Source organism: Rhinoderma darwinii, chromosome 11 (genome assembly GCF_050947455.1).
Source record: "Rhinoderma darwinii isolate aRhiDar2 chromosome 11, aRhiDar2.hap1, whole genome shotgun sequence".
NCBI classification, from domain to species: Eukaryota; Metazoa; Chordata; class Amphibia; order Anura; family Rhinodermatidae; genus Rhinoderma; species Rhinoderma darwinii.
In genome coordinates, this window is record NC_134697.1 from 40006523 (window position 1) to 40019626 (window position 13104).

At 43.5% G+C, this 13104-nt stretch overlaps 1 protein-coding gene across 1 annotated transcript in view; it reads left to right on the top strand.

The window, feature by feature from the left end:
* The first annotated feature begins 6216 nt into the window (after nucleotides 1–6216).
* Nucleotides 6217–13104, top strand: part of RTKN2 (rhotekin 2) — a 73959-nt gene continuing 67071 nt past the window's right edge. Inside the window, exon 1 of the mRNA XM_075841139.1 lies at nucleotides 6217–6411. Coding sequence (XP_075697254.1) covers nucleotides 6301–6411 — 111 coding nt within the window. The 5' untranslated portion in view covers nucleotides 6217–6300. The remainder of the gene's footprint in view (nucleotides 6412–13104) is intronic.

The following is a 13104-nucleotide window of genomic DNA, read 5'->3' on the forward strand; positions in this document are numbered from 1 at the left end:
GGAGAAGTATGGAGTGAGCTCACGGGCTGAGCTCGCTTCATACTTAGTGGGTGACGGCTGTGTAATACAGCTGATACTTCACTACAAGATCACTTTGATTCAACCCACTTAACCACTCAGATGCCGTGGTCAATCACGACCGCGGCATCTAAAGCTTTAGAACGAGTGGGTGGCCCCCTCCAACATGCCATCGGCCCCCCGCGATCCGATCACATGGTACCAATGCTTGTTTCTTTTTAATGTTCAAAAAAAAATATATATATTAATGTTAAAAAAAAAAACATTTCCCATTTTTCCACTAAAAGTAAAAAAAAATAAAAGTTAACATAACTGATAAAAGTCCAAACTAATACCATATAATGTTATTTAAAGGGAACCCGTCACCAGCATTTTACCTATCAAACCAGCAATACCTGGTAGAAGTGGGTGAAAAAGCAGTGTTATGTAACCTATAATTAATCTTCTAAGCAGGCTCCGTACCATAAAGGTATGTGCACACGATAACTGCATTTACGTCTGAAATTATAGAGCTATTTTCAGGACAAAACAGCTCCTGAATTTCAGACGTAATTGCTCGTACTCGCGTTTTGCGGGGCGTCCATTATGGACATAATTTAAGGCTGTTCTTCATCGGATTCAATGAAAAACGGCTCCGATTACGTCCCAAGAAGTGTCCTGCACTTCTTTGACGACGCTGTTATTTTACGCGCCGTCTTTTGACAGTGACGCGTAAAATGACAGGTCGTCGGCACAGTACATCGGCAAACCCATTGAAATGAATGGGCAGATGTTTGCCGACGTATTGGAGCCGTGTTTTCAGGCGTAATTCCAGGCGTAAAACGCCTCCATTACGCCTGAAAATAGGTCGTGTGAACCCAGCCTTAGTATTCAGTTTTTTAGTGTTTCCTCTCTGTATGCTAATGAGCAGAAAAGAGTCATATCTTCACTCGAAAAGAGTCATATTTTTCATTTCTCCAGCGCTTTCAGGAGGAGGGGTGTTTTGGGCTTCATTGTTCCCCTTCCTGCATTTGGACCCTCACTTTTTATGACAGAGAGCTCATTATATAAAAAAATGGCGCGATCCACCATTAAAGAAGAGGACATTTATTTTGGCTTGCATGGGTCGTAGGCAGTTAGAAAGGGAATATACAGGTTGTGAAGTGGTTAAAGGAATAAGACTGACCGTCACCAGGAAACTGGAAAAATGACGTTGTTTTACAAAGTATAAACCACCAAGTGTCCGTCCCAGTCAAAATACCGTCATAAGCAATAGACCTTTTTCTAAACATGGAAAAAAGAAATACAATCTTGTGTGAACTCAGTTAACTTCAGTAAATCAGCAAATAATGCCAGTCTGCTACATGCAATAAATGCATACAGTACAAAGAAAACATATTGAGATGCAACGGACATACAACCCTCATATATAATGCCCACACTGTTTTATTTGGTCCTTTAATTGAATTTCAAGCCAAACATAAAATCTTGATTGTGGTGGACCTTTAAAAAAGTTCTCTACATTTACATTCCATCCCCATGGCAAAATAGTTTCTACCTGTATTGGGGAATTTAGAGAGTAAGGGCCTGTTCACATCAGCGTTCGGGTTCCGTTCAACCTTTCCATCAGAGGAACCGATGGTCGTAAGAGCTGAATGGAAACTATTACTTATTGTTTACAGAACGGAAACGAAATGAAACCAACTGAAACTGAAGCATTGCCATTGAAATCAATGGTATTGCAAACTAAAGCTATGGTTTCCGTTCGGCTTTCCGTTTATCTGAAAGGTTGAACGGAACCCGATCGCTGATGTGAACAGGCCCTTAAAGGGTTTAATAGGTTGTCTTCAGAAACCTACTATACACTACAGAAATTACAGATACTTTGTAAACTGTGGCATTTACCTTAAAAAACAAACAAACAAAGAAACAAACAAACAAATGAATGAATAAATAAATAAATAAATAAAATGAAGTCCTTGAGTTGTCTTTGTCTGTCGGGTTTTAAAAATTCTGTGTGAAAATAAGTTTTAGCAGTTTCTTGAAAAACGGACACACAAGTCTTTAAAGCCCCAAGAGAGGCTGTCATCCAGCTTTCCAAATTTCCTGAATGGCAAATCTGCATATGGTCAGTTTCATATGAGCGTAATGCCTGCGCATTTCTGCACAAACTAACAGCATCACCGTACACACCGAGTCCATCGGAGCGTACATGGTAGTGCACGAAGCCTGAACGGCTCCATGCACTGCCATGCAGGTGTCTCTGTCGTGAGCGTGAACCCTACTGGCTAGAATAGTTGGCAGCATTAGGGTGAATTTACACTCGCACATTTTGTTGCAGAAATTTCTGAGACTCTACCATTCATCTGAATGAGGCTTGCACAAATCCATGTGCTTGATGCAGAAACAACCCCATTCAGATGAATGAAACGGATTTTCTGTCGTAAAAATGTCTGCAACAAATCTGTAGTGTGTGAATATTCCCTTATGGCTCTGTTCGGGGTAGTTCACACAGCGATTTTTGTCACGGCAAAAATCTGCCTCAAAATTCCTTCAAGAAATTTGAGGCAAATTTTGAATTGCCAGCCTTTTTTTATTGCGTTTTTGCCTCTTTAGTTGCTGAATCGAATGCAAAAACCACGGCAAAAACACTTTCAAACGATGCAGGATTTTTTTGTCTCCCATTGATTTCAATGGGAGGTCAGAGGGGGGAACCACTCAAAGAAAGAACATGTCGCTTTTTCCGCAAGCGGGCACAATCCGCCGGGGAAAAGAAAAGGCTCTGCCTCCCATTGAAATCAATGGGGGCAAATTGGGGCATTTCTTGCCGCTGATTCCGATGCAGTTCCTGCGTCAAAATCAGCGCCAAAAAACGCTGCGTGGACTGACTCCTCATGATCCATTCATTTAGTGCAAATGAGATCAGAATTTGATTTTCCAAAGTAAGCTTTCCTGATCTAACAGGAAAGGATCTTTTCCAGTCACTGGCAAAAAATACATTGTTATATTGTTCCTGCACAGAGCCATAACACGGGCATTTCATGGAGGCTAAGGCTGGGCCCAGATGCGGTGGATTTTCATCGGATTTGCGGCACAATACAAGTGGATGGGTTTTCAAAACTCCATTCATATGTACTGGAAAAATTCTGCACAGAAATCAGAGCATGTTGCCGATGTTCAAATCCGACACATGCTCAAACTGTTGTGGAAATGCTACTGATTTTCCCCCTTTGAAATGCGTAGGGTGAAATCTGAAGAAAATCTGAATGTAGCGTATGACTTTGCTACGGATTCGTGACAAAATTCATGGCGGAAATTATCTGCCACATCTGGACCCAGCCTAACTGTGCAGGGATATAAGCAAAGCGGAACATATCGCTGCATAAGTAGCCACAAGTATGCAGGGGTGATACTCATCTGTTTTACCAGTGTCTGTAAAAAAAGAGAAAAAAAACGTATCCATTATGTATTTGAAGCTGCTTGTGCATCCGGAATCTTTTGTAAATAAGTGTGACCCCCCCCTTCTGACACAGAAAATTTCGTACGTTTCAGAAAAATAGTTGGGGGACTAGATAAATACAACAATCTGCAATATTTATGCCAAAAAACCGATGTCAGGGCATTAGTAATTATGCCCCACTGACTTTGTTGTTAGTTGATCTCCAAAATATTTCAGTCATTATGGGGTTAAAAAAAAGATGCGATCTCACGTGATGCGATATGTACATTACAATTTTACAAGCCTATGGACAAACAAATCACGTGTGACTTGCAATAATCGTAAAAAAAACAACAGCGATTGTAGACCCATGACAGTGCATGTACACGTGTGATGTCATGTGCCCTCATAGACGTACATGACACGTGATAGCGCACTGTGTTCTAGCTTTAATAGGCTTATGTGAGGAACGGCCATGATAAGTCGCTGTCGAGCCTTGGCCTTAATAATTAATAATACATAAATAATAAATCACCCCTGAGGAAGCCGTCATTGTCAGCGGCGATACGCGTGAGTTTTTTTTCCACACTAGTGACTACCTTTCCTCCCCAGCATCCTTTTTTATGTCCATGGCTAGTTTCTTTTATTCATTTATTCATACATTTGTTTTGCACATTCTTGTTGGGGTTTTGTTAAGGCTAGGGCCACACTGCGAGCCACTGTTAAGGCTGGGGCCACACCGCGAGCCACTGTTAAGGCTAGGGCCACACTGCGAGCCACTGTTAAGGCTGGGGCCACACCGCGAGCCACTGTTAAGGCTAGGGCCACACTGCGAGCCACTGTTAAGGCTGGGGCCACACCGCGAGCCACTGTTAAGGCTAGGGCCACTGTTAAGGCTAGGGCCGCACTGCGAAACACTGTTAAAGCTAGGGCCACACTGCGAGCCACTGTTAAGGCTAGGGCCACACTGCGAGCCACTGTTAAGGCTGGGGCCACACTGCGAGCCACTGTTAAGGCTAGGGCCACACCGCGAGCCACTGTTAAGGCTGGGGCCACATCGCGAGCCACTGTTAAGGCTAGGGCCACACTGCTAGCCACTGTTAAGGCTAGGGCCACACTGCGAGCCACTGTTAAGGCTGGGGCCACACTGCGAGCCACTGTTCAGTCTAGGGCCACACTGCGAGCCACTGTTAAGGCTGGGGCCACACTGCGAGCCACTGTTCAGTCTAGGGCCACACTGCCAGCCACTGTTAAGGCTGGGGCCACACTGCGAGCCACTGTTCAGTCTAGGGCCACACTGCGAGCCACTGTTAAGGCTGGGGCCACACTGCGAGCCACTGTTCAGTCTAGGGCCACACTGTGAGCCACTGTTAAGGCTGGGGCCACACTGCGAGCCACTGTTAAGGCTGGGGCCACACTGCGAGCCACTGTTAAGGCTGGGGCCACACTGCGAGCCACTGTTAAGGCTGGGGCCACACTGCGAGCCACTGTTAAGGTTAGGGCCACAATGCGAGCCACTGTTAAGTCTAGGGCCACACTTAGGTCATGCAACATAAAGATCGCAATGTCACAATGTGACATCGCAAGTAATTATAGTGAATGTGGTAGCGTTCAAAATGCGACTTAACGCAAAAAATTCAAACCTGCTGCCTGTATAGACTTTAATGCAAGTTGTGTGTGACTCATTTGCGACTAGTCAGCAATTTTTCTGTATTTGAGTCTTTTGGCTGTCGCGAAGCCTAAGGCTGGGTTCACACACACTATTTACGGACATAATTCGGGCGTTTTAGCCCCGAATTACGTCCGAAAATGCGGCTCAATAGCGTCGGCAAACATCTGCCCATTCATTTGAATGGGTCGTACGATGTTCTGTTCCGACGGTCATTTTTTTAATGCCCCGCTGTCAAAAGGCGGGGCGTAAAAAAGACGCCCGTGTCAAAGTACCTGTCACTTCTTCAGACGTAAATGGAGCCGTTTTCCATTGACTCCATGGAAAAACAGCTCCATTTACGTCCGTATTGCACGCATTGAAAAAGCACCTCAACATGCCATTACGGCTGAAATTACGGAGCTCTTTTCTCCTGAAAACAGCCCCGTAATTTCAGCCGTAACGGAGGGTGCCGTGTGAACATACCCTTAGGCTGGGCTACACGGTGACTTTGGCCGTGACACAGGCCGCTTGTCTGCATGATCATAAGTAATGAAAGTGAATGAGGCCCAGGCTTGGATTTCTTGCGACTGTTGTCGCGGTCGCAGCAGCTTGCATGCAGCGTGATACAGAAATCTATAGCCACTTGACGTGTGTCGCGGACAAAATCACAGTGTAGCCCCATCTTTATTGTTACTCTTCTTTTTATTAGCTACTGTATAATTACATTTTTTGGAATGCCTTTTTTACTACATTCTTTAGATATACATAAGGGATATATAATCATATATAATGCCCTCATTCTGCACTTATTGGTTATATTTTTCTGCACATTTTTGTCTTGTTTCTGTGTACTACATCGGGCCACAATTAACACGCGAACAAGACACCTGCTCCGTGCTGCCTTTATCAATGCCAAAGGGCGATACCATATACAAGGAGGCGGGAGGGGTGCGCTATTAACCAGGCCGGTAATTATTCTTACAGAAATAATAAGATTACTGTATTTGAATCCATACTGTAAAATCGTATCTCCGAGGGAATACCTCATTACTTTAGTAAACTGCCTGGGGGTGTAATATAATGGTACGGGTCAGCGAATCGGAGACGGCTCCTCTACAGATCAGCTGTATCCAGGGAGCGGTGGAAGTCTCGGGGCGTGACGTCACTGGTTAGACTCCTGCTGGACAACTGCGCAATTCAGCGCGAAATTCAAATGTTTCACCGTGGAGATCGGTACCGGGCCACCGTGTCCAAGTGCTCGGCGCTGGGAATGGAAATCAAACGCAAGAAGATCCGTGAGAGCGCTATCTTCCCGTCCCCGGAAGTGAGTTGTGATTGAAATCTGCGTTATCTATTGCAGCCTGAGCCTGTACTGGAAGTGATTGTACATAGAGTGTACAGGATCTGATTGTGTTGTCTGCAGCAGGCGGACTCTGGGCATGAATGGGTTAACGCAAAGGAATTGTATGCAATGAGTCCCAATGTTTATATGGACAGTTCCGTGCAATACATAAACTCCAGTCATTTGGCTGTTGTTGCTGTACATTGAGTTCACGCGGGGCGGATATGCTGTGTAAAAGCACGCAGTGTATCCGCCCTGTGCGCCGCAGGGTATACCGGATGAAAAACTGCACCAAACTGATGCAGTTTTTTTGGGCCGGAATGTCCACTGCGGATATCTGCCTGTGATTGGCTGCGGTGGCGGTCACATGAGATGACTCGTCAGCCAGGCCGGCCTCTTGGGAGGACATTTCATTCCATGTGACCGCCGCTGCAGCCTGTGATTGGCTGCAAACTCCTGGGTAAGTATAAGATTTTTTTTTATTTCTGAGTTGCGTTTTTTCGGCGGAATCGCTGTGAACCCACCAAAAACACGCAACTACTGCTGTTTGTTGCTAGTTTTACCTCACAATTCAATGGGGGAAACTAACAACAAATAAGCAGCGTTTACGCAAATACAAATAACATACTGTGGAATAAAACTCTACACCGCAGGTCAATTTCTGAGTGGTTTTTTTCGCTCGGTATTTATGCAGCGTGAGGATGAGATTTGTTCTATCTCATCCATTTGCTGCTACTGCATTTGCTGTGGATTTTCCGCAACTAATTATGTTGCTGAGATTCTGCAGTATTTACGCAACGTGTGAACTGACCCTTAGGCTAGATTCACACAAGCGTATGAAACCTCGGACGTGAAAATCTGCAGTTTTTCACGTCCGAGGTGCATCCATGCTGCACCCCTGCAAGATACGTTATTACGCATCCCCATGTCTAAAATTAGGGCAATTGGAAATGTCACATTTTTATTAGGAATAAAGGAGAAAAAGCACCCCAAAATTGGAAAAGCAATTTCTCCCGATCACGGCAATACTCCATATGGGGTCATAAATTGCTGTTTGGACACACGGCAGGGCTCAGAAAGGCAGGAGCGCTATTTGGCATGCAGATTTAGCTGATTTGGTTTTTGGCCACCATGTCGCATTTGCAAAACCCTGAGGTACCAGAATACAGTGGAAGCCCCCAAGAAGTGACCCCATTTTGGAAACGACAAAAATTGCAATTTCCCACTGATATGCCACTTTAGTGCACAATATGTTGTGCCCGGTTTGTGCCACTGAAGACAAATACCTCAAACTGTTAAGCGCGAACTCCCGGTTATGGCAATGCCATATATGTGAACGTAAACTGCTGTTTGGGCACGCTGTAGGGTTCAGAAGGGAGCGAGTGCCATTTGGCTTTTGGAGTGCAGATTTTGCTTGTTTGTAGTTCTGTTTTGTTTTTTTGCTGGTATTTCACTTTATAATGTGGGAGCATATAATCTGTGCGGAGAACATCAGAGCATAATAAGAGGGTATAATAATGCAGTAAATAAATAATAATCTGCAGATGTGTGGCCGGTGTCGCACTGATAAATGGTGCCCAATCTTATCCGCTTTTTTAACGCTCTGCACATTTTGCATCGCCATATTCTGAGAGCCAGTGTGGGCTTATTTGTTGCGCGACTGTTGTGGGTTTTCATTTTTGGGTACATGCAACTTTGTAATCACTTTTTATATTCCATTGTTTGGCAAGCAAGGTGAATAAAAACCAGCAATTTTGACAATATTTTTTTTTTTTTTTTGTTTTACGGTGTTCATTGTGTGCTATAAATGTCAATTTTACTATATTCTGCAGGACGATACGTTTACAGCAATACCAAATGTATATAGTTTTTTTTTTTTTTTTTTAATGTTTTGTAGTGTTTACACAATAAAATCACTTATTTTTTGTGTCCTATTCTGAGAGGCATAAAGAGAGAAAAAAACACGGCGCCACCTTGTGCAGATCAGTCGGTAAAAGGTGAGACAAGAGTGCAAGTAATGTGCTCACCTAGGTACCAAATCCGAATGGACCGCTTAGGTAGAGAAAATTGCAGGAGAAAAGAGGATCATTCCAGGGGCGTTGCTGTCTGGTAGCAATAGTAGGAACGAAATCCGGAGGTATTAATAAATTCAATTTATTCGAATGAGTGGCTACGCGTTTCATTGATGAACAATCGTCTTCATCAGGCCATGTGCACATTACATTGGACACGTATTATATAACATCTGGGTTCAAAAATTTTCTCACTCGTGTCATTTTTGAACCCAGATGTTATTAATACCTCCGGATTTCGTTCCTACTATTCCTACCACACAGCAGCGCCCCTGGAATGATCCTCTTTTCTCCTGCAATTTTCTCTATTCTGAGAGGCAGAACTTTTTATTTTTCAGTCAAAAAAGCTGTGTAAGGCCTCATGCACACAAACTTATTTTTGTCCTCCCGTAAATACGGGTCCTTGGTCACACGTATTCGACCTGTATTGCACCAGTATTTACAGACCCGTGCCTGTAAATACGGGTCCAGTGTCACCAGTATTACACCCGTATTTACGGGCCCGTCTTCGCTGCAAAATTGCACTGCACTAATCGGCAGCCCCTTCTCTCCATCAGTGCAGGATAGAGAGAAGGGACAGCCCTTTCCGCAGTAAAAGTAAAATAAATTCATACTTACCCCGCCGTTGTCTTGGTGACGCGTCCCTCTCTTGACATCCAGTCTGACCTCCCTGGATGACGCGGCAGTCCATGTGACCGCTGCAGCCTGTGATTGACCTGTGATTGGCTGCAGCGGTCACATGGGATGAAACGTCATCCCGGGAGGCCAGACTGGAGGAAGAAGAAGAGTTCTGGGTAAGTTAACTTTTAATACTATTAACTCGAGCGGTAATCACGGTCCATGGTGCTGAGAGTTACTGCCGATCGTTTAACTCTTTCAGCACCCTGGATGGACAGTGACTATCCCCTGACGTCGCCTAGCAACGCTCCCGTAATTACGGGTGCACACACGTAGCCACCAGTAATTATGGGAGCCCCTTAGACTTCTATGGGCTGCCCGTGCCGTTATTACGGCCTGAAATAGGACATGTTCTATCTTTTTCAAAGGCACGGGCACCTTCCTGTAAGCATACGGGGAGGTACCCGTGGCCAATAGAAGTCTATGGGCCCGTAATTACGTAATTTTTACGTTCGAGTGCATGAGACCTAAGGGCTTGTTTTTTTGCGGGACCGGTTGTAGTTTTTATTGGCACTGTTTTGGGGGATATGCGACTTTTTGATCCCTTTTTATTTATACCAAATATACTTTCTTAACGGTTTAATTTTTTTCATATAATAAAAGACTTATAGGAAAAAAGGCAGTGTTTGTTTTTATCAACATTAAAAAAAATGTTCACACTTTTATTCAACTCCCCCTGCCTCCCCCACACTAGGGCACTATTTACGGGCGTTTTAGCCCCGAATAACGTCCAAAAATGCGGCTCGATAGCGTCGGCAAACATCTGCCCATTCATTTGAATGGGTCTTACGATGTTCTGTTCCGACGGTCATTTTTTTTATGCCCCGCTGTCAAAAGGCGGGGCGTAAAAAAGACACCCGCGTCAAAGAAGTGCCTGTCACTTCTTCAGACGTAAATGGAGCCATTTTCCATTGACTCCATGGAAAAACCGCTCCATTTACATCCGTAATTGACGCATCGAAAAAGCGCCTCAACATGCCATTACGGCTGAAATTACGAAGCTGTTTTCTCCTGAAAACAGCCCCGTAATTTCAGCCGTAACGGACGCTGCCGTGTGAACATACCCTTAGAGTCACACGGTCCAGGAAAGCTATATGTGAATATACATTGTGATGTTATTGTGGTTTTGTTTATATTTTTTATTTCCTTTGGGTCAATCTGTAGCCGTAAAGCCACATTTACATGGGCGTTGGTGTCTGTGTTTTTCCTCAGATTTTGTAAACCAAAACCAGGAGTGGAACATAAACATAAAAATATAAGAGATTTTACCTCTTCTGTGTAAGGCTTCGTTCACATCTGCGTCGGGACTCCGTTCATGGGTTCCGTCTGAGCTTTCCGTCAGTGGAACCCATGAACGGAAACTGAACTGAAACAAACGGAAACCATAGGTTTGCATTACTATTGGTTTCAATGGTGACTGATCCGTTACAAATTTCCGTTTGTCACCATTGTGTAAGGGTTTCGTTGTTTTGACGCCATCAATAGCGCAGTCGACTATGGTATTCATGCCGTCAAGACAACGGGACCCTTACACAACGGTGACAATCGGAAACCTTTTGCACCGGATCCGTCACCATTGAAATCAATGGTGATGCAAACGGAAACCTATAGTTTCCATTCATGGGTTCCCCTGACGGAAAGAACCCATGAATGGAACCCTGACGGAGATGTGAACGAACCCTTAGCGACATACTCCTGGTTTTTGTCTTACAAATATGCCCGTGTGAATGTGGCCTAACATTTGCTCCGTATCATGCACTTAAAAATAGGGACATTATGTTGATGAGGTGTTTGCTAATGTTTTCCAAACTTTAGTATTTTTTTTTTTTTATACATATGTATATATATACAAAGAGCATTCTCTTACAAATTAGAAATGACATGCACTATGACTATATCGATCTCCTGTAAATTATTTGCATTTCTTTACGAATCACCAGCTGGCCTGATATTCTGGCTTTGGATAAAATGTTTCTTCTGGAATGCGATTCTTTGCAAACTTATGGTCCAATCCAGTGATAAGGAGGGGGGCGGCGCTGTGAAAGACTTTAATCCTAATGTTCTTCTTTGCTAAACATTACAGCTCAAAGGGGCATTTTTATCTACCAGTCTTCAGACCATGTCACGCAAAACCGTTCACCTGCAGCCAGGTCTATTGATAACGGGGTCCAGAGGCGTAGCTAGGTTCTCCTGCACCAGGGGCAAAGATTCAGCTTGGCGCCCCCCCACCAAACTCTTTCCCGACATCTCCTTCCCACTCACCAGGTTTGCTTTCTGAACCAATCAATGAGGTGTAACTTTATTTTTTTATTTTAATTTAGCCATTTGTACATTTTACAAGCAGTATAGTCTATGTGCTGTCCTTGTTTCGCGGATCCGTGATATGCAGCCGTATAAATGGCAACGGATGTGTGCTTGAGGACTTCGGCCTCATGCCCACTTCAGTTTTTTCATCAGGGTGCTATCCGTTGTTTGAACGGATAGCACCCTGACACATTCATTTCAATGGGTCCATGCACACTTCCGTTGTTTTAACGGAACCATGCCGCCGTTCCCTCAAAAATAGGGCAAGTCCTACTCCTGCCCGTTTTTGATGGAACAGACTCGGCCTTTGCATTGATTTGGTCCGTGAAACAACGGACTTCACATGGAAGCCGTCTATATCACACACACACACTAGGGATGTCACGATACCATAATTTGGACTTCTATACCGATACTTTGTTTAGTATTGTGATTTCTATACCAAAACGATACTTTGCCAACCGTAATAATAAATAAAAAAAAAGTTCTTCCATTTTCTGATGAAACGTGTGATGAATTTTGAATGTGCCTCATATTATTAGTAATTAACCCCATCATGTTTCTCAGTCATAATGGGTTAATGTGTAAGGTACATGATGGGGTTAGTTACTATTAATGTGAGGTACATGGAGGTTAAATTCATCGCACCTCGTGCCTCATAATAAGTGATATAAAATAAAAACTGCTTTCTTTTTTTACAGCGTACACATCATAAATGATGCAATAAAATTGTTGCGCAGGTTATTACGGCCGCGCCAATACCGATTATATGTATATTTTGTGTATTGAGACTTATTTGAATGTTTATTGCAAAAAAGGTGTATGTGTATTTTTTATTTAACATTACTTTATGTTTTTACTTTATTTTTAAACTTTAATGTACTGGCATATACAGTGAAGGAAATAAGTATTTGATCCCTTGCTGATTTTGTAAGTTGGCCCACTGTCAAAGACATGAACAGTCTAGAATTTTTAGGCTAGGTTAATTTTACCAGTGAGAGATAGATTATATTTTAAAAAAAAAAGAAAATCACATAGTCAAAATTATATATTTTTATTTGCATTGTGCACAGAGAAATAAGTATTTGATCCCCTACCAACCATTAAGAGAGTTCAGCCTCCTCCAGACCAGTTACACGCTCCAAATCAACTTGGTGCCTGCATTAAAGACAGCTGACTTACATGGTCACCTGTATAAAAGACTCCTGTCCACAGACTCAATTAATCAGTCTGACTCTAACCTCTACAACATGGGCAAGACCAAAGAGCTTTCTAAGGATGTCAGGGACAAGATCATAGACCTGCACAAGGCTGGAATGGGCTACAAAACCATAAGTAAGACGCTGGGTGAGAAGGAGACAACTGTTGGTGCAATAGTAAGAAAATGGAAGACATACAAAATGACTGTCAATTGACATCGATCTGGGGCTTCATGCAAAATCTCACCTCGTGGGGTATCCTTGATCCTGAGGAAGGTGAGAGCTCAGCCGAAAACTACACGGGGGGAACTTGTTAATGATCTCAAGGCAGCTGGGACCACAGTCACCAAGAAAACCATTGGTAACATTACGCCGTAATGGATTAAAATCCTGCAGTGCACGCAAGGTCCCCCTGCTCAAGA